Below are 27,599 nucleotides of genomic sequence, written 5' to 3' on the forward strand. Positions count from 1 at the left end.
CCTGCCTGGGAGTGGCATGTGGAGGCAAGCTCGTAGGAACTACACGTCTCTTAAGCTTTCCGAGCCTCAGTTTCCTGTCTGTAAAATGGAGGTAACACCTCATAGGGTTGTTAAGCATCAGATAGGAATGTATATCAGCACATTTTGCTAACTGTAAAGCACTACAGAAAGGAGCTAGAATTGTAGGTAACAGAGTCTCTAGGGAAATTTTTATAGAGGTAATACGGGCACATCATGGAGCCAAGTAGATCTTCATCGGGCATCTCAGGAGCCTCTCCTTTGCCTGGTATATGGACCACAGCATTCTGAATTCCCCTGTTCTTTCTCAGGGCACCTATGAGCCGGGGAAGCGGCACTGGCTGAAAGTGAAGAAGGACTACCTGAATGAGGGGGCCATGGCAGACACGGCAGATCTGGTGGTCCTGGGGGCTTTCTATGGGCAAGGGAACAAAGGTTAGTCTGAGCATAAGCAGGAAGCAGTGGGTGCCGAGGGCACGCTGAAGGCGCTGCGGTGAGGGGACTTGGCTGGAATGAGGGCTGTTTCCTGGCCTGCCAGAGTCACTTGTGGCAACGTGCTGAACCCTGGTGTTTGACGCTTCTGCCTGGGCCACATCCCAGTCTTCTTATAAACAGAACTACCCCTTGCATGGATAGCTCTGAGAGCTGCAGCCTCATTAGAAGGGAGGAATAGTTAGGAGAGTTCCTTGTGTCTACTTGGTAATCTTTCCCTAAGAAACTAAGTGCCCCCTGCACTTTTCAAAGTCAGCACCCTGTCCTACTGGAATAGAAGCTCATTTCTTAACTTGGAAGGGAAATCTAGGCCTCGGGAAGAGAGGGGGAGTTGCACCTTAAGGACTCACAGAGTAAACTGAACTGCCTGATTGGATGTCCTTGGTTAAAAAGGCTTTCTGGTGATCTCTCAGGGCTGTCCCCCTCTTCTCCCATCCTTCTTCTCTCTCCATACAGGTGGCATGATGTCCATCTTCCTCATGGGCTGCTATGACCCCAGCAGCCAGAAGTGGTGCACGGTCACCAAGTGTGCTGGAGGCCACGATGATGCCACCCTTGCTCGCTTGCAGAATGAGCTAGACATGGTGAAGATCAGCAAGGTAGGGAGGGGAACGTGGTCTAAAGCAGAATTAGACCAAGCCACTGACTGGCCTTCTAGGAAGGAACGACTAAAACAACCATAAAGGCCAGAGATGTTACTGATCAGTCCCACTCTGATGGGAAACTACTGTTTGACCAATAGGAGAGGTTCCCTCTGCCCCAGGACAGCTCAGATGTTAGCTTCTGCTTCCTGTCAATACTCTGTAAGAGGGTGCAGTACCAGATTGGGAGAGGTCAAAGGCGGCCAGGGGAGGTGTGAATCTCTCCCTGTGAGTTACATACCTTTGGCCTCCTGCCTTGTTCTGGCTCATACGTAAATCAGCTCCCCTTACTTCACTACCTCCTCGCTTGAATTGATTCCCAAATAAAATGGTAAACCACAGAGAGGATGAGCTCCTGGTAATCGGCATCTTTCATCTTGACCTCCAAGGATCCCAGTAAGATTCCCAGCTGGCTGAAGATCAACAAGAACTACTACCCTGACTTCATTGTCCCAGATCCAAAGGTACCTCTCCCCCCTCCCCGGCTCCTCCTCTTTCGGCCTGGAGATGACTTCTTCCCCCACTAATTCCCTCCTTCTTTGCAGAAAGCTCCTGTTTGGGAGATCACAGGGGCAGAATTCTCCAAGGCTGAGGCCCATACAGCCGATGGAATCTCTATCCGTTTCCCCCGCTGTACCAGAATTCGTGATGATAAAGATTGGAAGTCTGCCACCACCCTCCCACAGCTGAAGGTACTTGGGCTACCTGGTGCCCCTGTTCCATCTGGTGGACTTCTAATTGGAATGGACAGGGCCCGATTCTAGCCTTGTCCTGTAAAGTGCAGCCTTGGCTACTTTCCTCAGTCCCGTTACATATGAGGGCATTGGCGTGGAAGCCTGCCCTTGTTTCTGGAAGTCTCCAGAGATTCTTTTTTATGACTCTCTAGGACGACCCTCCTTTTGTTTGAGGTATACACGAAGTTTAAGAGAATCCCAGAGCTGTGAGGGTCCGGGGGGAACTGAGAACAGTGGCCTATGAAGAAAAGCAGCTGTAGGAGGCCTTAGAAGGAGGCCTAGGGCAGAGGGGGCGGAAGCAGGGCAGCTGTTGCCAGATATTGGAAGGGTATCGGTGCCGAGAAACCCACCAGGAGCAGTGGCCCAAGGGGACACGAGCAGGTTCTGCCTGGCAAACACTGCCTAATGGTCTGAGCTTTCCCAGCGTGGATCGGGCTGCTGCTGGACATGCTGGGAGACTGGGAAGTTCATGCAGAGGCGGGGTTAGATTAGTTGTGAGCTCCTCTGACCCCAGGATGACCCAGTACGACCACCACACTTTACAGATGAGGCACAGACTGGACGAGCACCAGGAGGCAGTGGAGGGAAGGTGGCCCAGCTCTTCTCCACACCCCCCCCCCACACTATTCCCTCCACCCCCATGGACAGGGCACTGTTGCTTGGAGTGATTTAGGCTCCTTCTGAGTTGGGGGGGAAAGCTGAGGTCCTCTCCAGTTAGAGAAGTGCTCCATAATAAGGCTGGCTCCCTCACTGCTTTCCTGGCCCTGATGGTGGGTGGTGGCATAGAGGGGTGTTACACTTTGCTCAGTAGCCTTGGGGGGGTGTCCTCTCGCCTCAGGAGCTGTACCAGCTTTCCAAGGAAAAAGCCGACTTCACTGTGGTGCCTGCAGATGAGGGGAGTTCTGTGACTAGTGGCAGCAGTGGAGAGAATGAGGGCAGCTCAGGCCCTTCTACCCCTCGAAGAGCCTCCCAAGCATCCCCCAGTAAGGCCCCTGCCCAGGCCAAAAAGGCAGAAAGAAAGATGAACGGTCCCCCAAGTAAAGCGGGTAAGATGGCTGCCAAGGGAAAGGAGAAGGATGCCGAAGCTTTGCCTGAAGGCTAAGCACTAATTATAGTAATAACACCTAGCATTTATAGAGCAAAACACTTCATGAATATCTCATTGCTCCTCTGTAAAAATGGGAATAGTAACATCACCTACCTCCCAGGCTTGTTGGGAGGATAAAAACGGGCTGACTGAGCTTAAGTGACTTGCCCAGAGTGGCACAGCCAGTAATGACGCTGGATTTGGACTTGGTCCGCCTGACTCCAGGCCCAGTGCTGTCCCCTGGGGAGCTCAGAGGTCAGCATAGGTACTAGATAACGGTAGGACAGCATCTTTCGGCATCCTTATTTATGTTGCTAGCAGCTTCCCTCGAAGTCTGGAGGTTGAGTAAGTATAGGATGAATGCCTGATCCTGGGGGAGGGTGAGCCACACTCCTTTTCCCTTCCTTAGCGCACATTTGCGTGAAAGATTTTGTTACCTGACAGCTGAGAGAGCCAGATCATGTGTGCCCATGGAGAGAGCAGTGTCAGGCTCTCGACCTTCTTCTGACTGAGTGGAGGGGGCTTTTGTCCCGTTAGAGCCCAGGTTCTCTTAACCTTAAGCTAGGCTCTGGGAAATTTTTTTTTAAATACTTTTGGTAAGCTTGATTTCCTTTGTAATCTGATGTATTTTATTTTATGCATTGTTTTTCCATGATTCTGGGACAGTCTGTAGGCTTCACTGGCCTGCCCAAGGGGTCCAATGTGCACAAAAGGGAAGAACCCCTACATGAGAACTCTGGGACGCCTTCCAGCCTCACCCAGCCTGTCTGTGACCCTCCCCTCTCTCTCTCTTACAGGTAACAAACCAACCATGAGACCTTCCCCTGGGAAAGTGGAGGAGAGGAAAGGGGAAAAAAGGAAGGCACCTGAGGAAGACACAAGCCAAAACAAGGTGATGACCGGGATCAGGGCTGATGCGGGGTGGGGCCATCTAGGAAGGGAGGAGCATGGTGAGGGAGCCACCATCTTTCTGCTTTCTGTACTCATTCCCTACATACACTTGCATAATTGGAAGGAAGAATAGGAAAAAACTTGTAGGCCCCCAAAGGCCAGGACTCTTGCCTTGGGCACGGGTGTGTGCAGTGGGACAGAGCCATCCCAGAACTGAGGACAATCTCATTGCCTTGCAGAAGAGACTGGTTGGAGAGCAGAAAGGAAGGAGAGATCTGCACACAGGCAGGAAATGGAGCAGCAAGGCATGTAGTCAAGAGGCTCAGTAGCCATTTAACCAGTTGTGATTGACATTAAAGGGCTAAAGTGCAGCTAGGTAGAGGCCTGTGACTCTATGTGTAGGTGTGTGTGACACTGGAGGCAGTCTTCCGAGTGGGGAAGCCCACCCCCCAAAGCCCTGACCCTGGTACTCCATCCTCCCCCTCCCCAGCCCAGTAGCCTGGCTCTCTGGGGAACCATTCTCCTTGCCCCATCCTCAGGAGCCTCCTGTGTCCCCTTTGGGCAACCCCAAGGCCTAGGTAAGGCTGGCAGAGGTGTCCGGGGCTGCCTGCCAAATGCAGTGAGGCAGGGGGCTTAGGCCAGGGGAGAGTAAGGGTAGTCTGGGCAAAGCTGCATCCTTCTCACTGCCCTGTGTCTTTGAACTTTCTGGGGCAGCCAAGTGTTGCCCTTCTCTTTCCCCCTCCAGGACTGTTGCATCTTAATCTCTTGGGGCCCCTGTCGTTTCTTTCTCTTCTGCTGCAATTTGTAGTGTTTCTGTAGGGCATGAGAATATTTCCAGGGAAGACTTCAGGCTACTTCCTGTAACAGCTGAGGAGCCTGGCCACAGACATCCTCCTCTCCTTCCACTCCTTGAGTACAGGAGAGTAGCTGTCCTCTGGGACTGTTAGTGTTGATGGAGGGCTGCACACCAGCCTCCTGCTGCCCCTGCTACAGGCCCATCTCCTGGGGGACATCCTCATTAATGCCTTTTCTTTTACCGCCTTGGACTGTGTTGTACTTGCAGACGCTGCTGGACATCTTCACAGGTGTGCGGCTTTATCTGCCGCCCTCCACGCAGGATTTCAGCCAGCTCCGCCGCTACTTCGTGGCATTTAATGGAGATCTGGTCCAAGAGTTTGACACAGCCTCGGCTACACATGTGGTGGGCAGTGGGGACAAGAACCCTGAGGCACAGCAAGTTTCCCCTGAATGGATCTGGGCATGTATCCGAAAAAGGAGATTGGTGGCGCCGTGCTAGGGCCTGTGTCCAACTCTTCCCTGACCATATTCACCCCTGCGGGGCAGGCATTACAAGGCCCCAGGGATGGGGTGGCTGCACTGAGGACAGAAGGGCTGTAATGATCATTCAGATGCTGCTCAAGCCTGTCTTCCAAAGCCCATTGTGGACCCCTGTCCCACCCGTTCTGGAGCTGCAGGAAGTGGGTAGGCAGACACTGTGAATGAGAGGGAGGAAGGACTTCTCTTGTTTGTCTGCAGAGACCTTTCAGATCTGGGTGCTGGTTTTACCTTTTCTTTTTCTTCTTGTTTTTGTCTGAAAAGCCTGGGGTATTTTTATAAATACAATCTTGACAATGGCTTCACCCTTCTGCTCAGTTCCTGTCCTGGTGCTCTTGGACAGGCAGAAGAGGAGACAAGGTGGAAGAGGGGCCAAGGCAGAACTCTGTACTCAAAGGGGGAGGGGATGGCTTCTGCCCTTTCTCATCATTCCCCACTGAATATTTTTAAAAGGCATTTAAAAAAGACTGTCCTGCAAAGTACTTTTTGAAAAAGGGAAAATGCAGGTTTGTGTAGCCTGGCCCGCTCTTTGTCGGGTGGCATCAGTTTTTAAAGATTAGCAAAATAAACGCTTTATGAAAGACACTCTGTTGTGTTCTTTAACATATCTCTATTGGGGAGAGCCCGGGGCCCGATTTACCATTCTGGCACTCTGTGCTGTCTTATGGGAGAACTACCCCTAAGCCTCTCCCAACCCATTCCCCAAAGTGTCTTAGATGCCGACTAGCAGTGTGACCCTGGGCAAGTTACTTAACCTGTCTGCCTCAGTTTCCTTAACGGTAAAAATGGGGATAATAACAGCATCAACCTCCCAGATAAGTTGATAAACTACAGAACAGCTGCTAACCCCAAGGAATTTCTTCACCTGTTGGGAGTTTTTTTTATACCAGGGAATTCATAACACTAGAAGTTGCAGGATCCCTGAGAGAGACCGAAAACCAAACACTAAACAGAAGCCAAATAAGCCTGGCCCCTCCGTTTTTCCCCTTTGGGGGGGCTTTTTGTTGCCTCCCTGCTCTCATTGGTCTGTCTCAGAATGGGAGGCAGGGGCTTGTCGTCCTCTGTCTCTCTGCAGGCTAGCTCAGCAAGTGCTCAGGATAGGCTGGTCACTACATTCTACTGCATCACAAGGCAATGACAGCAAAGACCGAGACCCCCATGGCAAGGTTTTGTCTTGCCCATCTCCTTCTTCTCCCCTTCTCTGAGGAGAGAGCCAGACCTGTCAACTTTTTCATCTAAAGATTGACATGTACGTTTTGTTTCTGGCTCAAACAGGCCAAACTTTCCCATGAAGCTGGTCCAATTTTGAGCTGGAAGACAATCAAAGGGTCATCTAAGTCCAATTCCCCCATTTTACCAAAGTCTGTCCCAAGAGGTTGTGATCTGCCCACAGTAGTAGAAGTTACAAATGGCAAAAAAGCTAGAGGTACCCTGCATTTATGTGCTGGGCAAGTTGTCCTGATTGCCACATGCCTGCCCTCTGCTTTCACGGTTTCTTCCAAGGAAAAAAGGCATTTTGGCCACAAAGTCTTCCTCTTAGGACTCTTTCTTGTGACGTTCCCCATGTGAGAACTTCTACATTGTTTCGTGAAGGACAGCAGTGTGGCTCAGTAATGCTATCTGCCTTGTAGTGGAAACCTTTTTTCTTGGTGGTTCTAAGAATGCTGGACTAAGTAAATCATATGCTTACCTACTCTGCCTTCCGCTCCTCCCCTGATCCCACTTTATCTAGCTCATAACGTATCACCTCTAGTTCAAATTTACCTAGCTTTGCTTAGGTATGGACATAGGTCGAGTCCCCTTTAGCCTTCTCAATAAATTAACATTTTCACACAACAGGTCACATTTAGAGAGGAAGAAGCACGAATGGAAAATAACTGCTGTCAAAATCCAGCATCTAAAATTGGAGTTGTGGCTTCAACCTGGAACTGTTAGTTCTGTGATACTCAGGTTCTCTGTGCCTTACTGAGCTAATTCATTTAGAAACGGGGAGGAATAATGCTTGTAGAACTGCAAGATGGAATGTACTTTGAAAACTTCATGATGCTACATGACATGTGAGCTATCAGCCTCTACTGGTGTGTAATTTACAAAGAGGCTAGTGGGGCAGCTGGATAGCGGCAGGGGATAGAGCACCGGGCCTCAAGTCAGGAAGCCTTGTCTTCCTGAGTTCAAATCTGCCCTCAGACACTAACTTTGTGACCCTGGGCAAGTCACTTCACCCTGTTTGCCTCTGTTTCTTCATCTGTAAAATGAGTTGGAGAAGGGAATGGCAAACCACTCCAGTATCTCTGCCAAGAAAATCCTGGATGGGGATAGTGGAAGTCTTATTCCCATTTTAGAGGGTAAGAAAGTCAGAGCTCAGAGAGGTTAGATGACTTGCCCATAATCACAGTGTCAGAGTGAGAATTTGGACTTCTGACTCCATAAGTCTGGGGCACCCTTCTCACTCTCCTCCCATGCTGCTGCCACACTACCAGTAAGTCACTGGAAGCAGCAGCCATCAGAGCTGCTCTCCCACACATTGAAAGCATCTCTGTCACACCCTTTAATCAGGTTCCTTGCATTTCTTGACATCCTCCTTGGAGGCTCCACTCACGGCTAACAGTGACTGACCACTGCTCTAAGGAGACTTTTCAAACCATAGTGCCCCTTTTGGAGGGATGTGCATGTCTGTATGTTTGTTTATTTTTTTTTTGTCTCTATGTTTAGGCTCCCCTACTCTCCAAGCTGTTGCTGGCCTGAGCCTCAATTCCCTTTTACAAAAAAGGCCTGCCCCATAACCTCCCTGACTCCCTAATATGTTCAACACAAGTGCTGTCACTTCTTATTCAGGCTCAGACTTAAGTCCTCAGAACCAAGAGTCTGGGCCCAACCCTTTTTTGCCTCTTTTAGGTTGAGGGTTCTTAAAACCATTGTATTATGAGCCTGAAGCAGCATAGTTTGGGGGAGGGAGGGGGGCGGTTAGGAGAAGGGGAAAAGAAGAGGAAGATGGTCAGGAAAGTTTCATTACAATTAACCTTTTTTGTGTCTTGGACCCTTCTAGCTGTCAGTCTGGTGACACCTATAGAGTCGTCAGAATGTTTTTAACTGAATAAAATAAAATAAAGTAAAATATAAAGGTTTAAAAAGGAAACCAATTCTATACAAATAAAGATGTGATTTTCTTCCTACCCAAATCCCAGACCCCTCAGAGGTCCTTTAACCCAAAGTTAACCCCCTATTTTGGGCCATTTGTAGAGCTACCAGGATTCCTTTTCAAGTGAGCAGCAAACTGCACACACTTAACTTCTGATTTATAAATATTCATTGGGAGCAGAAAAATCGAAGACTGAAGGGTAAGGAACCGCTGACACTTCAGACTAATTTGTGAAGTCTGATGTACAAAGTACAGAAGACAGAGCCTTGCACATAAAGTTTAATGTTGGTTGATTTGAACTTCTGTCCAGCCCCACTGTTAGGTTCTCATGTGTACAATGTCACACCAGATAGCAAAGCAGGCCTCTTCAATCATATTTAAACTTTATTACAAAATTATAAAGCACAACTCTGTAACAAAAAATACACATTTGGGCTTGCTTTCACACCCACTAGAAGTCAGAGAGAATCTCAGTATCAGCTACTTCAAGCAGCTCAGAAAACGTTCAAGAGCCTTAAATTGATGCAACGTACACGAAGCGCTCATTTCTTTACAGCTTTTTCATCGTTTGGATCCGTCTGTACCACTAGACTGTGAACCAGACAGTTTTCTAGAAGTCTCATTAACCAGAAATCATATCAGTCATATCAAAAGTAAAGAAAATGCTAGAAGAGTAATTAGCCATTGCAGTGAAAGTTAAGTACTCCGGGATGTGGGGAAGGAGGCAGGGAGGAATCCAGAAGTAAAATCACATTTCTCACTTGGATATCATACATGGTTCTTAAACACCTAATTTCTGTCAAAATAAAAAATTAACACAAGATTGAGATATTTCCCTGGATGGGAAATCACCCAAGAAGATTTAAAGAAGTGGACTAAGTTGTCACATTGTTCTAAAATAATCCACCCCCAAAGAAACAAACACTATTTCACTTTTACCTGTTGGAGATGAATCAGTCTGAAGATTGGTGGGGCTCTGATTCATGACCAAGTGGGGAGCTGGTTATGCAGGCCTGCTCCCCATCCTCAGCTCATCCAGTAGAGGGGTCACTTTCCAGATGTGGAAAGCCTCCTAAGCCCAGAAGGCAGAATACTGCCACCAAACTTAGAAGAGAAAGAAGGCAGCAAGTGGGTAGAGGGCCTGTTCTGTTCTGAGCTTATTTCTAAATGATGACTGATTTGCATTCCTATTAATTTATTTCACAGTGGAGTCATTTGACAACTGAACAGCCCTTTTCAGAACTACTATGGGCTGTAAACTTGGTGTCAAGCAGCAACAGTGAGACACTGAATCTTCATCAGAAACTTTCAGGTTTAAAAAGGGTGAACATTCTGGAATGCGATCCCCAAGACCTGATCTAATATCCAAATAATAAACAAATGAGTACTTAGCCAACAGTTCCTTCCAGAAATTGTCTCTTCTTTCCAAAGGGAGTTAGGGGAAAAGAAATCATTACAAAGTCCGTACCAATATTACTGTTCTCCTTAGGAGAGAGCAATTTCACTTCTATCTTCCAAAGCAGTAGTTTTCACCCTTTACGATTTAAAGGGATCAAGGCTGCACAGTGGGGTCTGCTAAGGCTCTAGGTGGCTAAGTTTTGCATAGTTGTTAAGTCACTAGGCACCTGGTTTGCTTTGTGCTTGGCTGCATTAGCAAGGGGCTTTCTAAATTAACCCAGGCCCCTGAGAAGAGAGAGTCCTTAGATTGGCTCAAGACAGAAGACCCAGGCTGCTGTCCCTGGGCTCTCTCTGCCAACACAGTGAGCCTGCTCACTGCTCTGCTATTCCTCTATCAGCCAGTTCAGACTTCCTGCTAATACCAAACAGAAACAACAGGAGAAGAAAAGAAACGGGAACCAGGAGTTCCCCCAAGATGCCTGGGAGTTTCAAGGCTTTTTGTTACCTGTCCACCAGTGGAAAGAAGCCAAGGGCAGGACTTTGTGCTATCTGTCCCACTGAGTACATTCATGGGACACATGGCTGCATAATGAAAGAATCTGGACCTGGGTCTCAATGACTCGTCAAGATGCTGGAGGATCAGAGAGCCAAGCAGACCCAGCTCAAAGAACGAGCAGGAGGGGATGGGGCTGAAGAGAGGCTGCCGGCACAGGTGAATCAAAAGCAACAGCTTTCTTTCACTCACACCTCAAGTGATGGCCATGGCAAACGTGAGCCTCTCTCTGGGACTCAGAATCTCTCTTTCATATGCAAGCCAAATGTCTCTTTGGCTTCCAGAGCAGGTAAAGAGAACAATGAGAAGTCCATGTTGGGAATGACACCGCTCAGTCAGGCAGCCTTAACAAGTCGCTGTAAGTCTTTATCGAGACAAATATCTTTCCATCATGCACTCAGGTAGTCAACTACTATGGTGAGACTTCTCAACAACCTTCAAAGATTCATTTTCAATGAGCAGAAGATTCACAGGCAGAAAAATTCTGTTTTCTTGTCAGTCTTAATTAAGGCACCAAACAAGGGGCTCAATGACAAGACAGGAGCCAGCCAGACTGCATGGGGATAGTTGGCTCCCCCTGCCTCCCCACAACACCACAGATGGGACAGAAAAAGACCTTGTGGCCTTTAACAGCACACCGTCCTTTTAGTTTTAGTGAGAGCATTCATAACCAGTTACTCACTCTTAAGGACATGAAGCTGAAAAATATAAAGGAAGACATGAGGACAGAAATTAGCAGTGACTGAATTAAACCCAAGCCACCAGACAGAAAATACAGCCATGGGTATAATAGGGGAAAAAACCCCAAGATTTCTGAATGATTAAAAAATCAGCACTGAGTGGCCTCCACAGAAGGATGAATTACAATTGATATCAAGGGATAATTTTGCAGAAAAAGATCCTTAAAAACTATGGTTTGTATTGAAGGGAGGAAAAAGTACTCCAACATGGTCTGAGTGCTGGGAAGTTTGTGTTCATCACAAATTTATTGTCACCAACTGATCGTATGAAACAGGGACTGAGCCCATTTGATTTCTGCCCCAAGCAGGGCTAATAAATCTCCACTGGCTAAAGGAGCCCTATCAGGTCCAACACCAAGATGGAAAATGTTGTGGTGAAAAGGGCACAACTGACCAGACGAGCAGAAAGCTCCCAGGGTTTCTTCCTGTCCTTGCCCACCATGGCCTTGGGGTGATACTTTGCAGCTCTCTCAGTCAAGCCACAAGTGAAGCAACTTGCCCCGTAAGGTACAGAAGGGCCTGGTTCCAGCCATCAGGATCTGAAGACATGCACAGCTCGGATCACATACTGGCGGCAGATGGGGCACTCGTTCATCCGTTTCCCACACTTGGTACAAGTGACCATGTGGCCACACTCCAGCAGGACACAGTCGATAGGTGAGTCCATGCAGATCTTACATATATTTTCCTCTGCACTAGATGGCGCTGGATCCCCTACGCACTCAAAGAAAAAAGGCAAGTGGTCAAGGAAGATGTCTGAGCCAAAGTCTCCTGAAAACCCCAAATTCAGCTAAAAATCAAACTTTCAGGAAGCCTTTCCTGACCAACCCACCCAGCTCTGATCATTTCTCTCTTCTGTGGTCTCTTATGATGTCATGGCCTAGGCGACTCATCACTGAACCTCAAAACATTCAGACTCAGTTAAACGAGCCCCTTGAAGTCTGAAAAATGTAGTTTTGGGACAAATGTAAAGCAGTTAAGAGTCATGAAACAGATTTGTTGCCCCTAACTTAGGCACAACTTGGAAATATAAATAGGTTCAGGAAATGTTTAAGTATAAAATAGAGGTAGAGTAGCTTGGGTTAAAAGACTATTTGCGACCTCCAGCACTGTGGGGAAGCCTTTGCACTCCTCAGCATATTTTTAAATGCACAAAATACATAGGATTATAAGGGAAACCAAAGATTAGTGAAAACAAAGAAATGGTTTTCTTCCCCATCCAAGTTCATAGATACCTCCCCATCCCCCCACCCTCCCAAAATAATCTACCCACAAACCCTAGGTTAAAACCCTCCGACCTAGTGCCACCTGAAACTGAGGCTCGGGAGATAAAGTGGCTCATCCAGAAAGCCACCAGCAGAGCTGCTCATGACAGCAGGCATCTCCTAGCTCCTAAGCCAGTATGCTTCCTACCCCACCAAGATCCATAACTTTCTGAGGATAATGTCCTGGAAAGCAACTATGCTTTCCAACAAAATGTCCCTTGGTGGCCACCATCAGAAGCAGTGATGGACCATTACCCTGACCCAGGAAAGGCACTGATATTCTCCCCTTCATTCCAAAAGAGTGCACATATTGAAAAGAGCCTTTTTTTTACACAGGTATGCCGAAAGAGCCCCTTTAAGATTTTTTTCTAGGAAAGAAATTCCAACTTTTTAAGCTTAATAGGCAGAAAATTTGTGGGTAGGAAATTCCTTTGCAAGTTAAAGTGGTTAAGCTCTTTTTAGCTTCATGCAACAATTAAGCTCTGATTCTTCCTCAGCCTATGGTATGGTATAGTTGTTTTCATTCTCAATCAAGTGACATAACTGTGAGTTAGGTTCGTTTTAGGATGCCAGACACTGGACTGGCTATCAAAAAACCTCAATTCCTGAACCAATTCTGCCAAGTACCCCATTTTGTAAGCTCGAGTGAGTTTGGGGGCTCTCTGAGCTTCCCTTTCCTTCTCCTCTATGAAATGACAGGGCTGTAAAGTTCCACAATTCTCTGGACTATCTCGCTAACTGAATAGAAAACAAGTCGTGGTTGCCTTCTCTTATCTACAGTAATCTCAGCTCCATCTTTCTGGCAGAATGCAAGCAGGCCCATGAATAGCTACTGGTGACCACCATGCTTAGCTGGCTTCAGCTAACCTTGTACTTCCAAGGACAGGAGGAGGCAGTGGGCCCCCCAGGCTTGGTGCACAATGCCCATGAGCAGGAGGAGGCAGGGACCCCTGGCCTAACCACAGGGCACTGGAAAGGGACATCACGGTTGCAGGTGAGGGCAGACTCAGTGTGAGTCCATACTGACATGGCAGCCGAGGCCCCCGGAGCAGTGTCAGGATACATTAACAGCAGCTGTGTTCTTAACGGACACAGCGTGGCACATGGGAAGAACACTGGTTTGGAGGCAGACACCTTGGTTCAAACACCAGTCTATCACTGACTACCTGGGTAACAGACGTGACCTGGAACAACCCGTCTGGGCTTCAGTTTCCTCCGATGTAAAACGAAGGGCGATTTCCTTCCCAGCTCTAGATCTAGGGCCTTGATTCCTGGAGTCAATGCCTTAGCACAGCCAAAGCCAGAAAGAAGACCCTATCTTGATTAACTGTTATCAGTGAGAGTGCTCACTGACCCTGTACTCCATCACCACAGGGCCTGCTCAGCCTCCTGGCAGAGTAACAATTGCCCACCCACACCCCTCAGCTGCTCTGCTTCCCCTTTTCCTTCTCTTTTCTGGATGGGGCCAATGGGAAGAGGCCAAAATCAAATGAAAATATTTGGGCATTCTACATCATCAGCCAAAGGCATTAGGAGGTTATGTGAATTTCAGTGATTTGTCCTCCTCTTGCCCAGGTGAATCCGAGGAACAAGGTTCTGTCCCAACATCCAAGTGCCTTCCTAGGGAACAAGGAAAGCAAAACAGAAAGGAGAGCTGCACGGGCTGCTCCACTTCCTAGTCAGGAGTAACATCTGTTTCTGAGGAGAACAGCACCATGACACTCTAGAATCCCTCTGTTCCCAAACCAAACTCTCCCCTACGGAGCGAAGGCCCATCTAATGAGATGCTGTCTGTAGGCAGCTTTCTGAAAAGCTCAAAGAGGTACCCAAACGTAAGTAGCCCCATCCCCGTTATCTTAGACTATTTCCTTCAGAAGAGATCACACTGACATCCCAGCCTGAACCTCTTCAGCTTGGGGACTTTTCAGACTAGTGGATCTCTCCTAGCAACCAAGGAAGAGGAAACTGAGGCTCAGGAGAAGGCAACTGAGGTGAGAGTTGCAGGCTACACTAGTCTATTTGGCTGTGTTCTTTCTATATGCCTCCCAAGAAAACAGCCTAACCCACAACTTCCCACTCTGGAGACTCTGCACTAACAAGGCTCCCCAAAAGCTCAATGTTTTCCATCTGGTCAGCACAATCTGCACAATCTGCTACTGAAGGTGCTGGGAGGGAGTCAGCCTACAGCTCTATCTCAAAGACCGCCCCACACAGCCTATCAAGGGAAAAGATGGGGGAGGCGGAAACACTTCAGTGCCAAGAAAATGAAAAATAGGGTCAGTGTGATGTAAGCCACTACTAGCTTTGTTACATATTTTATGAGCTACAGCTTCTGAACTCTGGCAACACAGAGACTTGTAAATGAGCTTGCTCAAGGGTCTGCTGCAGTTCTGCCATCATCAGGGGAAGAGTTGGGATGTCAGAAAGATGCTGACAAGCCCTAGTTATCTCTAAATTTCCCACACAATTCTTTGTGACACCTAGATACTCAAACCTCTTAGGAAGGGAGGAAGAGGAAAGGAAGGAAAAAATATCAAGCCAGTTCTCAAAGAAAATAAATAGTACATACCATTTTGATCTGCAGTGCCGGATACTGCAACAAACAGAAAAGTAAGATGTTATTTGGTGACATGGTAGTCGAGACAAAAGCTCCTCCCCTTCTTTCAAAATTTACTTCTGAATTCTTTCCCTATAGGCATACCCTGTGTGCCAGTAATTCATGACCATAGTCTGCCTGTCCCACCCTGTCTACAGTATAGGATAAGAACCGTAGGTCCCTTTGGTCCTGCCTCAGAAACAGGCATTTTGTTGCAGTCTACATGAACCAAGTGGGAAGGGAGAGTATGTATACTGGAAAACTACAAAGTTGGCCTAAACCTGGGGGTGGGGGGAATGGGGACCCAGGAACAACATGGCTGCTGTCATCAACACAGCCAGAGAGTTCAGAGAAATCCTCTGTGGAGTCGAAGGATACATTCTAGGAGCACCCACAGGGTAGAGAGCTCTCTCTGGGGCAATAGCAGAGTTTTCCCCTTCCCATTCCAAAAGTATAGGGAATGTCTCTAAGTTCAGAAGAACACAGATCTAGACAGAAAGAAAATCATCTAAGAGAGCAAGCATGAGCCCCAAAGCTGCTCATTACCCAAATGCTGGAGGTCTTTCTGCTCCCTGAACAGCCGGGTCACCCTCTCCATCAGCTCCCACTTTTCACAGCAGCCTTTGTAATTCACAAAGTTCCGAGCCAGGATCTCTTTGAGCTGTCGTACAGTGAGGGCCTCAATGTCCTCCACGTTCACCAGATCAGACAGTGAGGCTCTCCGCCCTGGCACCAAGTTGTCCTCGGAGTCAATAGACTGCAAAGCACAAGAGGTGAACGATGATCCCAGCCTCTCTCCAAAGGTCCCAAAGCACTATCAGCTTCTCAGCAATGGTCCTAGATTATGGGCCCCTAACATCCAGGGAAGGAAACAGTTCTTAGCTCCATGAACCTTGGTTCTAGACTCAGTCCCAAGCAAAGCTCTGTCACTGTGACTGTCAGAGTGAATCCCACTCTTACGAGAAGGCAGTTTCCCTGACATTCAGTATCCTATTCTCACAGCTCTGGTTTCAAATCTTTCCCAATTCCCTCCCTTTGCCTGGGAGATCTGTGACTATAGCTCCTATTTGCTCTTCCTGGCACTGGCTGGAAAGAGGAATGCAAGTTAGGTTAGACAGTACCATGGGAAACCTGCCCTCAGCAACAGCTGCAAGGACAAGCATAATGGAGCCTAAGCTAAGCATTGCCCTGTGCTCTTCAGGGTGCCGAGTCCCCACTGACAGCTGCCTAAGATGGAAATACTTATTTTCACAACAGGAATGGGATTCCCCAGGGGTTACCCCCACAGTTTTCCTGCCTACCATGGGGCCAGTAAGATGCTCCTCCCTTTTCCTCCCCAGTTTTTCAGGAATAGCTGGGAAGGATCAAAGGCACACTTGAGCTGCCTCACCTGCGTTTCATCCTCCATAGGAGCACTTGCTACATTCTCCAGGCAGATCACTGCTTCTTGGTCCTGGGGCACATGGCCATTAGCCTGTAAGAAAGAAAAATGCAGTCATAGCTATAGGGAAGTCTCGGGGCAGTCTTGGGTAACAGCTGGGACTCTGCAGCACCAGCCCCTTCATGCTATACTCTATACCTGACAATGAGCTCAACAAGAGTGAAAAGCATCCAAAGAAAACGGCCCCCAAATGGGATCTCACCTAGCACGACTTTTTCCGGAGGTGGGCACTGTGAAAAAAGACACATAAAAGCCATTCAAAATAATCACAGCTCCTGGCTCATGGAAAATGGCTCCTATTAGCCATGATTCATTAACCCTGGTGGGCACCACTGAGGCTGAGAGTGAGAAGAGGCAGGAAACAAGGGTTATCATCCCCATTTGCATTTGTGCCTCATTTATTTGTATCACTTGGTAAGCATCCACCGCACGCCAACTACTTGGACTGAGGAATGTAGATGAATTATAGCATCTTTTGAGTGGGAAAGGCCTTGGAGAACACCTACTCCAGAGTGCCCCTCCCTTCTCAGCAGCTCTAGCATCTCATCACCTACTCCTGAAGACGTACAAAGAGAAAGAGCTTACTACTTGACTAGGCAAGACCATTCCAATGTTAGACTGTTCAAACCGTCAGGAAGTTAGTCATCATATCCAGCCAAAATCTCCCTACTCCATAATTTCCACCTGATACTTTTCTGCCTTCTGCAAGGACACAGAGCAAGTCTACAAAGAACTGTTATGAGCATCAACTGAAAATGTATGTAAAAGTCAGGTATTAGTAATATCAACACTCAAATATTTGAAGACAACTATCATAACCCCCGAAAGTCTCCTCTTTTCCAAGCCGTCCCTTCAAGGATTCCTCATAGGATATGGCTCCCAGGCCCCTCAACATTCTTTACTAGCCCACCCTGCATGTTCTCTTATTTGCCAACATTCCCTTTCAAGTGGGATACCTGGAACTGAGTGTGATGTACTTGTTTAGTCTCGGCAGGGCACAGTACAATGGGATTAACATCTCCCTAGATCTGAACACTTTACCCTCACACCATGTTAGCATAAAAATGTGCGCAATTTCACCCTTAAGAGACTTATTCTGCACAGGATCCTAAAACTTCAAATGTCCCCACCTAGGATGTGTGGAAGATTTCTCCTAAGAGTTAAGTAGTAGGGATTTCTCGTGTCATTTAAAAGTAAAATACCTGGATTTCCCTCACCAACATCGAAAGGATTCTGTCCATAAACTAGCACCTTCCCCTGCAACCAACCTAGAATATGTACCAAACCAGAGCCCTACAAGAGTCTGATTCCTTCTGCTATTAGACTACCTCTTCCTCCCTTCAATGCTTGGAATACTAGTGAAGGAATAAACTTGAGGAATAGATTCTATCTTATGTCCCCAACCATCTACTACTCAATCTAGAAAGAGCTGGGGTTCCTAAGATGCCAGTTGATCTCTACTAGCAAGCTCCTTCATACATGACTCTCAAATCAGCCTCCTGCCATCCTTGAAAGCAGGCCTGCACAACTTGTGGCCCACCAAAGGATTTTGGGGGACCAGGGAAAAATGTAGAGGAAAACACCCTTTGGCGTGCTGCAAACTGTGGCAAGGAGCTAGCCCAGCCCAGCAAGTTGTACAGGCCTGCTTTAAAGGGATTAAGGGTTTGGGGGAAAGGAGGGGAAGGAGTTTAATTACTATCCATTTTATTCTCACTACTAGGAAACTGCTCAAAGTTACACACGCTCTGTACTCCAATAATGCCACGATGACTCCGCAGCTCTGAAGTAAAAGAAGGCCTAGCTCCACTGCCATCTTGGTGCATAGTCTGGGGAAACATGTGACTGTTGTTTTTCTCCTTTTGCAAAACAAGCACACCTCTACCACCCACCAGCCCCCCTGCCCAGAAGATACCCAAGACACGCCCAGTGGGCAGGAACTTGGAAAGCATCAAGGGAAAAGTGATCAATAACATCTTGTGTCTGTAATTTGTGACCTTCTATCCTTGCGGCCATTCATATGGCACAGGTATCTTGGTGTCCTGTCAGTGTGACCTGGAGAAAATGACCTCATTAAAAACAGAGCACTTCTATTCATTCTCATCCATGGAAGACGCAGCAAAGTTTTTCTAAGAAAAATCATTCCTTCCTCAAGTTTCTTTCCTAGTTATAATCTTCCCAACACATACTATTAGTGCTCTGGAAGACCCAGGCTTTATCAGCTGATGCTGATGCAAAAGAAAGTCAAAGGGCATCATACAGACAATGGAAAACTCTCAAGTGTCCAAGCCATATATCCAGTGAAACACTGTACTGCAATTAAAATTATGATCTTGAGCTGGACTTCCTACTTCAGTGCCCATTAAGTGCTGAATCAAGGTACCAAATCCTGGCACAGGTGAAATGAATTGTGTAAAGAAGGAACAGGCCACAGAACACATGGGAGGAAATAAGAACAGACTTTTAATACCAGGCACCTCTCCCTAAGTAGCTCAAAGCTCTTTATAGATGATAGCTCACTAATCCCTCTAAACATCCTAATGAAACAGAAAGAGGTCAAGGACTGCTATCCCCATTTCAATTTAAAGGCTAATAGCCAAACGGATTTGTCCAAGGAGACTCAAGAATCAGTAACAAAGCCAATAGTGGAAACTAGGCCTCTGATTCCCATTCTAGCCCCGTGTTGAGAAATAAATAAGAGGATAACTAAGGCACCTCCATACAGGTTCATGGCTCTCAGAGGATCATTGCTTCCTGGCATACAGTGAGACAGAAACAAGGCCTCTTTGTTTGAGCTGAAGACTAAAGTAGAGCCATGGGAAAGAGGTCATTTTTTGGATTTGATCACAGAACCCCATGGCAGGTGCATCATTTTCTAGGCCTACTGGTAAAGTTTGGAAAATTGAGATTATCCTTCCCTTGTAGGTAAGACGAGGTGGGAATGACAGGTCTTTATGTCTGGTCTGTTTTAGATATGCTTATTCCGACGGGTGGCTGAATTCAGAGCCTGGTACTTGGGTTTTCTCAAATCTGGGGGAGGGGAGTAGAATGCTAGACTATATCATTATAAGAGCTCCAAAAGAAATACGTTCAGCAAATTACAAACAAGAAAGGGAATAAAAACAGGTTTCAAATTGTCTACTAGGAGCCTACATCCAGGCAAGAGCCACTTCATCCTTGTTAAAGTTGCTAAAGCAATGTCCAGTAAGCAGCTCCTGACTACAGAAAAAAAGGATGAATAGAGGCAGTTTGCATATAGAGAGAGGGAGTTCAAGAAAATCAGAAGCACACATATGCACACTCTCCAACTTGCAGGTTTCAGAAGTTGGAGGCAGAGGGCAGTCAAGCCCAGAGTAGCACAGACTGAAAATGGGCCCATACCTGCTGGTTTTCCTGAGCCTGGGCTGAGGGGGTGGAGGTGGGCTGTGCCGGTGATGAAGGGAGGCTGGGAGAGGTAGGAGGTGCTGTGCTGGTATGAGGCTGGGCCAGGAAGGCCTGATGCTCAGGGAGGCCTGAGGGGAAAGGGGCATCACAAGTCCTGTCCTCCTGGGTGATCACCGGCCGCTGACCAAGCACCAAGAACACCAGCTCCTCCTTCTCCCTGCACATCTCAGAGGAGATGTCATGGAGGCTGAGGTAGTCCCTCAGGTCCTTCACCTTCATTCTCATCAGCTCTTCTCGATGAAAGGCTGTGGCTCGGAAACGCTGGCAGAGATAGCAGAGGCAGGCACTAGTCCCTACTTGGCTCGAGCAGGAAATGCAGAAATTCTTCTTGCAGTCCAAACACGTGTGCTGCTCAGTGGAAGGAAGGGGGAGAAAATGAGCACAGGGTCAGGCTGTAGGAACGAGGTAGCTAGCTGGGCATGGGGCTGGTCAGTGCTATGGGCTGGGCAAGAAAACCTGCACCTCTTACAGGGTACCACACATTTCACAAAGCCCAGTGGGGGAGGTGGAGGACAGGATTATCACATCGACTGGCAGACAATCAAGTCAGGTTCTTCTCAGGCCTCACGGAACCCTGTGGCAAACTGCCCCAACCATATTCCCAACTCCAAATCCAGCCACAATTTGGCCACGGTGATGCGGCCTTCTGACAACAATGAGTTTAACCGAGATGCTAGGAACTTGGTGGTACATAAGACCACATCCAAGATAAATATTTAGACAGTTATTACAATATCAGGGTTCTTATTTGTGAAAGCATACACTTTTTTTTAGAAAGTATGAGTCAAGTATCTGACGCATAAGCTGGTACTGTCTGGCAGTGGATATATAAACACTCATGGGAGATACCAAGAGTTTGTCAATCTATACCTCCAAAAGCAATATATGCCTAAGTGTCTCAGCTATTCCTCCCATAGGGTAAGAGATCATGGTGACATTTGGCCAAATTCTGTCCCAAAAAGAGCAGGTCACATTCATGTCCCTTGGAGGCGTGTCACCTTGGAAAGGTTCTCATTAATCCTTCAAAGATGTCACAAACCTGTTCTCCTTTCTCTGAACTTACATTTTAACCTACATAGCTCTGCTTCACTGCTTTTAAGCACAGAAACCCTGAAGACTCTGACACTTGTGTACCCTGGGAATTGTCCAAACTAAATGAAGGTGTGTCATCCCTCCAAGAGTGAGATTCTCATATTCAAGAGTTATACAGGGAATTGAACCAAAGCTTCAGACAGTTCATTCTCCTTCACATATGCCACCAGCATAATAACCAAAAGTGACATAAATGTGCTCTATGTATTTAATACGTAGCTTTGTCTCATCTCGGCTTTGACTCTTGAGCCCAGTGAAAACCTCCGAACGTTCCAGTGCCACAATAAACTTTCCAGACAGGCTGCCTGCACTGCATGCCCACATGCACACAGATTACAGCAACTCTGGGAACAACAGCATCCAACTGAAAAACGGATGTATTTTTTAAGTTCATCCATATGTGAAGCTTTTCAATTGGGAATGTGATGTACTCAATTAGTCCAAGTTTAGAAAGGCAGAGGTGGAAGTCTAGAGACTTGAGAGTCATAAAGCCTCAGTTTGTGACGAGGACCATTCCTCAAGACAATGTAGTTTTACAAGACACGGCTTGGCAAAATACCTAATAAATTATAAAAGCCTTGAGGTGCTCTACCGATCACTGAAGTTCCCACTGGTCCTGGGGTCTTCTCTCCAAATGCACTTGCCTTGTTAGGTGCGAGATCAAAACGCAAAGAGAGCAACATTTAAATATGAGCTACAGCTAACTGCGAATCCTGCTCACCAGGGATTCTGAATAAGTAGCTCTCCAAGATGCGCCATAAATGAGTAAAATGATGCCTGAGGCTAAAATCTTAGTCTAAAGAGACAGGAAAGAAAAGAAGAGAAAAAGCAACCTAGTTGTCAACAAACATAGGTAGAATTAGCAAAGAAAACACTGCTGGATAGACACTAAAATCTGCTCAAAACAAGTCAGGAACAAGGTGGCTGGAAGAAGAATTATCTCAGGAAATGTTCCTATGGAATTGTCCAAAGTACTTAACTAAAATGTTAAGCACCCAAAAATGCTGCCAAGAAAAACAAGGAAAAGAAAGTCATGGGGGGGAGAGGGGGGAGCGCGCGCAGATGAAACCGCGTTACCAATTCCTTAACCAGACTCCCAGCGTATCCTACCTCTTACTCTGTTCCGTTCATGCAAATCTCTGGCAAGCACCTGCTGTGCCCTGGAGGTATTCTGTGGGGCTACCACAAGCCAAAGCTCATTCTCTTTGTTCTAACCTCCCTATTTTTGTCCAGGGCCAAGCCTTCCTCTCCATCACCCAGGATCAGTAGCAGTATCGGTGACTCCTCCTTCTCACTCCCTGCACACATCTCACACGTTGCCATTCCTTGTGGTTTCTATGCCACAACACTCCCTGCATCTGTCCCCTTCCTTCCACTTGCACACACAACATCCCCACCTTACCTCAGGCCCCCAGTGTCTCCCGATGGGTCTCCCTGCCTCTAGTCTTCCCCCAGTTCCAATCCATTGTCCGCATGGCCGCCCAGGCCTACGGTATCATTTTCCAGCCTTCTCATGCATTATTTCTTTCCACCCCCACCTTTCATAGTCTAGTTATACTTGCTACACTTCACATGAGAAACTCTGCACCAGCTGGCTATTCCTCACTCCTAGAATACTGTCCCTCCACAGGTGGAATCCGTCTGCTTTCAAGACTCAGAGCAAGCACCACCTTCAAAATGAGGCCTTTCCTGTTTCCCACCTGCCCCCAGAGCCTTCCCCGCCAAGGTTACCTCATATGTGCTTTGTACGTATAAGCATGTTGTCTCCCCTTTAGAATGTAACTCTCTGTTACTGAAATGATAGGCCCTATGGTTGCATCAATAAAACCACTCCATGCCATGTGGAGGCTTCTTTATGGGTTGAGAGTAAGCCTGGAATGACAGAATGGAAAGGAGCATCTGATCTAAAGAGTGCAGTGGAACAAATCCCCACCCAGTTAAGGAGTATTCTGGAGAAGGTGACCTTCCACTCAGTGGGCGATGAAGGTGATGATATTCTAGCCCTAGAGTAAAGCAGCTGAGCCCAGTGAACAGTAAGAAGAGAGAAGGAACAAGTTATATACCATCCAATCTCTTTATTAGCACTTCAAAGTACCGGCTCCTACTAAATTTCTCTTTTTCCTTAGAAACAAACCCTAAGAAAACACTGAAATTACAAAAGATTCAGAGCCAGAAATGCTTGAGGCAACAGAGTAGTAAGGGAAAGTGAGGCAGATGCTGGCACAAGGTCTTCCCTTCTAGTATGGTGGCTGAGGTAGCCATCACAACAGAGAATCAGATGCTGTAGGCCTTGGAAGCCAAGCCGGTTCAGGGACCGGGCAAAGCTAAAAGGATGTAGTTCAGAGGTACTAACAGATTTAAAATCAGTGAAAGAGGAAAGCCCTGGGACAAGGCAGATCTACAAATTTGAGGGTCCCAGGATACATCCTTCCTATCTGCTCACTACTTTGAAGTGATGTCCGAGCAGGCACCAAACTCCCTACTCTTCTTAAGCTCTTAATTCCACCCCCACAACCCCTCAACTCTTTAGAGCAAATGCCACCTTTTCTTTACAGAAGAAATTTAGGCCATCTGGTATGAGGTGCCTCATCTACCTTCTTCTCCCTCTCAAATATGAAGCACAGCACCCATTCTTTTAGTTCCCCCCACCTCCAAAAATATCACCAGCCCCTGTTCCATGGCAGCTACCAAACCCTTCTATGTGCCCTCTCTATCCATGACCTACCAACTCCTCCTCCAGAACCTTGGCCTACCTTTCTTTGACTCAACTTCAATCATTCCGTCTTTACAAGCACCTTCCGTGCTTTCAAATAATCAATTTGATAAACATTATCAAGAACCTATGTATACAAAGAGAAAACAAAAAAATTTCCATCCTCAAGGAGCTTAAAATAGAAGTGGCCATGCCCTTAAGAAACCTTTACCTAAATGCTGCCCCAACCCCACAAATCTGACTATTTTTTCACTGTCAAAATTCTGGATTACGCGGCCTCATTCTCGGGTCTGCTCTCTCATTTTCCCCACTTTGCCTTTCCTCCAAGCCCTGCCACCTCTCTTCCATCTTCACTGCTCTCCATGAAGCTGCATTTTTCTAAGTCTCCAACCACCTCCCAACCAAGACGGGGAGCACTTCTCACTTCTCTTCCTCAGTGACCCCACCACAACATCTGACCTTGGCTAGCAAGCCCAGCCCTTGCTCCCCAGCTCTCAGGACACTCCTCTTCCAATTCCCCTTCAGTGCTCTCCTTTCCTCCTTTCACACCAAGGTTCACTATGCTCTCCTCCCTCTCACACTCATGGAGATCTCACTAACTTTCACATCACCTGTGGCCTAGATTAGAAAAGCAGTGTGGCATAATGGAAGGATCCCCTTAGGCCAGAATTCCAGTCATGATGCTGTCATTTACCAGCTATCATCATCATCATCATCATCATCATCACCATGATGAAGCTAACATTTATATAGTGCCTACTGTGCATCAGACACTAGGCTAAGTACCTTACCAATATTATCTCATTTGATCCTCATGACAACTCTGAGACTTAAGTGCCGTTATTATCCCCACTTTACAGATGAGGAAATGGAGGCAAACAGGTTAAGTGACTTGTTCAGGATCACACAGTTAGTACATGTCTGTGGCTGGATTTGAACTCAGGTCTTCCTGACTCCAGACCCCAAACCCTTTCCACTGCACCACCCTGCTACCCTGGTAAACCACCAGGCAGTGATGACCCTGGGCCACTTGTTCAAGCTCTCTGAGTTTTCTCATCTGCAAAATGAATAATCTACACCCCCCTTAAGTCACAGAGCTTGGTCAATTAAACCACACAAGACAACGAATATTGAAGTAGCTTTGCAAATTGTCAGCCTTCTATCAATGTGATTTATTATTATAACTTTTATGTGGCTTGCTCCCAAATTTCTCCCTCCAATGCTGCCATCTTCCTCCTCCCCTCATCCCACTTCTGTCAGCATCTTCCTCATAAACAGACGTGTTCCTGTCCTGTCACTTGTCTGCACAAGAACCTGCCCCGGCCCCCTCTTCCTTCCCAGGCCTGCAAGCTCTCCATAACCTGCTGCCACACTCTCTTTCCAGCCTTATCTCATATTGTTCCCTGCAGATAATCAACGTGCCAAGTGGAACTGCTCTCTGCATTATCTAACCCCTTTTGGCCCCTGTTTATACTGCTTACAATGCTTAAAATCCATTCACTAAGTGATGACTTTTATTTCCCAGACCATACAGAAGACTCAACTGAAATTCCCTAAAGTCTAGTTGTGGTGGAAGCAAGGACTTATCTACAGATGACGAGATCTCAGATCTGTTGGATTATTAGTTACTCCCTATGTTAGTACTGAAATCTCCTCCTAGACTATAGGCGTCATGAGGACAGGGCTGTGCTTTACCCAAACTTTACCTTCTCCATCCTGGGTGAGCACTGTGCTCTACACACAGTTAATCATCACTGAATAAAATCAGAAGGAGCGATTCTGAAAGCCCTAGACAGACCCTGGCGGCTCCACTAAGCCAGAAAACCTTTCCTTTATTGGTTATCTGGATCAAACGGAGTCTGACCACATGTCTGCCTCAAATACTGACTCGAGCTGCAAACTGGCTCCACAAAGGGATATGTGTTAACATGAAGCATTCTCTACAGATTAATTCTTAGGAGAGTGACCAATTCCACACACAAGCGCTCTGCTTTCTGCAGGAGCTCTTACCCATATTCATGCCCAAGACTAAGAAATGCCCATCCTCCACAAGCCTTAAGTTGGAAAAGGGATCATTAATTAAGGGGTTTTCCTAGCACCCAAACCCCCATCTTCCTTTAAGAGTGGGTCCTAGAGCCATTTTTTTTCTCAGGCAGGTGGGGTTAAGTGACTTGCCCAGGGTCACACAGCCAGTAAGTGTCAAGTGTTTGGTCTGAGGCCGGGTTTGAACTCAGGTCCTCCTGACTTCGGGGCCAGTGCTCTCTCCGCTGCGCCACCTAGCTGCCCCGACCTAGAGCCATTTCTAAGGGTCAGGGTCTTCTTCCTATTGTTCCTCTAACTCTTTGGCCGCTGGGAACATGCTGGGATCGCTTGGGCATCAGCCTGAGTGATGGCTGACACCCATAACCATTACATTGTACATTGCTTTCCTTTCTGCCAGCTAATCTCCAAAGATTTCTAATGAAACAAATTGAAACTCTGTCTCTCCAATTAGGCCCTTCCTGTTCTTATGGGATCCTTCAAATTGTCCTCAATAAAGAGAATAAATTTTTGTACTCAGACAACTTGGGGGGAGGGCGGGGGCCTTAAGCTGCTTAAATTGCATTTATGCCTTGTTATATTGGTCAGGCAGGTAGCACAGTGGATAGAGCGCCAGGCCTGGAATTAGGAAGTCTCATCTTTATGACCCTTATTAGCTCTGTGACTGTGGGCAAGTCCCTTAACCCCGTCTGCCTCAGTTTCCTCATCTGTAAAAGGAGCTGCAGAAGGAAATGGCAAACCATTCCAGTATCTTTGCCAAGAAAAGCCCAAACGGAGTCAGGAAGAATCAGACACAACTGAACAATTTGCAAAAGTCTTTGTCACTGGTTTCCTTTATTCTTCCCCCATGATCCTATGAAGTGGGTTTGTCTCCTTACTAGCATTTTGCTGAGAGCAGTCATGAGTCAGCTGATTTGCCCAAGGCCACAGCCAAGTGACACAGAAGCAGAAGGTGAGGAGGGCCTGATGCTTACCTTTCTGGTTGTGCTGCCAAAGTGGGTACCACAGTTCTTGCAGCTGGGTTCAGAGCCAATAGGGGAAGGGAAGGAGCTGTAACCAGGGTTGGAATATGCTTGTGTTCGGGCTCCCTGGGGCTGCTGAGTCTCCTCAGGATGTCCATCTTGACAGAACCAGTTGCAGCAAGTGGCCCACATGGTAAAACCTGGTTATAAGGTGGAAAAACCAAAATGAAACAGGAGAATTAAGATGTGGCCTCTCCTGTTGCATTTCCTAGGGCCAGATTCAGGGAATAGGGTGGATTACCTCCAGAAGCCACTAGGTCTATATTTAATATGGCTGTTGGGAACCTACAACATACGTCACAAGGACGGCACAAGAGGCAGAGATTTCAACAGCTGCTACCACCAGCTAGTCATTCTCATCATGATATTACACACTTTAAGAGTCATTAAGCCCCACCTCATGTCAAAATTAGAGGGGAATCACTAACTTGGCATCCCACTTCTGAAAGATTGCTGATCCCTGACAAAGTACAAATCAATCTGAAAACACAACTCTATCGTAATAAAATCTTTTACTACCTAATATAAACAAAAGCCTAACATTTTAAGAATGGATCAAAATATTTTAAGGACATTTTATTTTGAAAACAGAGTCTTTTGGGGGCAGCTAGGTGGCACAGAGGATAGAGCTCTGGCCTTGGAGTCAGGAGGACCTCAGTTCAAATCCTGCCTCAGACACTTGACACTTACTAACTGTATGACCCTGGGAAAGTCACTTTCACCCTGATTGCCTCACCAAAAAGCAAAAAAAATAAAATAAAATAAAAAATTAGAGTCTTTTCCAAAAACTGGGGAATGGCTAAACAAACTGTGGCACATGAATATGCCTGAATATTACTACAATATAAGAAATGACAAATACAAAGAATTCAGAGAAAAGAACTTAAGTGAAATGATTCAGAATAATGCACGTAAAACCAATAAAATATACACAATCACTATAACAATGTAAACTGAAGAA

At 46.9% G+C, this 27,599-nt stretch overlaps 2 protein-coding genes across 12 annotated transcripts in view; one reads left to right on the forward strand and one right to left on the reverse strand.

Annotated features, from left to right (window-relative positions):
* LIG3 (DNA ligase 3) overlaps positions 1 to 18,253 on the forward strand; it is a 37,879-nt gene extending 19,626 nt beyond the window's left edge. For 3 of the 5 annotated variants that reach the window (XM_021006195.2, XM_021006188.2, XM_021006204.2), the window contains exons 14-20: positions 330 to 453; positions 967 to 1,109; positions 1,541 to 1,615; positions 1,697 to 1,843; positions 2,724 to 2,931; positions 3,770 to 3,864; positions 4,927 to 5,783. In XM_021006195.2, coding sequence (XP_020861854.1) covers positions 330 to 453; positions 967 to 1,109; positions 1,541 to 1,615; positions 1,697 to 1,843; positions 2,724 to 2,931; positions 3,770 to 3,864; positions 4,927 to 5,160 — 1,026 coding nt within the window. In that variant the 3' untranslated portion in view covers positions 5,161 to 5,783. The other 2 variants (XM_078154830.1, XM_021006198.2) reach the window with 2 other exon arrangements.
* Positions 8,704 to 27,599, reverse strand: part of RFFL (ring finger and FYVE like domain containing E3 ubiquitin protein ligase) — a 72,076-nt gene continuing 53,180 nt past the window's right edge. For all 7 annotated transcript variants that reach the window (XM_021006166.2, XM_021006181.2, XM_021006172.2 and 4 more), the window contains 6 exons: positions 26,591 to 26,778; positions 19,709 to 20,119; positions 16,280 to 16,363; positions 15,436 to 15,646; positions 14,863 to 14,886; positions 8,704 to 11,742 (listed from right to left, as the gene is read on the reverse strand). In XM_021006166.2, the coding sequence (XP_020861825.1) occupies positions 11,561 to 11,742; positions 14,863 to 14,886; positions 15,436 to 15,646; positions 16,280 to 16,363; positions 19,709 to 20,119; positions 26,591 to 26,770 (1,092 nt within the window). In that variant the 5' untranslated portion in view covers positions 26,771 to 26,778 and the 3' untranslated portion in view covers positions 8,704 to 11,560. The remainder of the gene's footprint in view (positions 11,743 to 14,862; positions 14,887 to 15,435; positions 15,647 to 16,279; positions 16,364 to 19,708; positions 20,120 to 26,590; positions 26,779 to 27,599) is intronic.

This window comes from Phascolarctos cinereus, unplaced genomic scaffold (assembly GCF_003287225.1).
Source record: "Phascolarctos cinereus isolate Bilbo 61053 unplaced genomic scaffold, phaCin_HiC Scaffold_5;HRSCAF=322, whole genome shotgun sequence".
Classification (NCBI taxonomy): Eukaryota; Metazoa; Chordata; class Mammalia; order Diprotodontia; family Phascolarctidae; genus Phascolarctos; species Phascolarctos cinereus.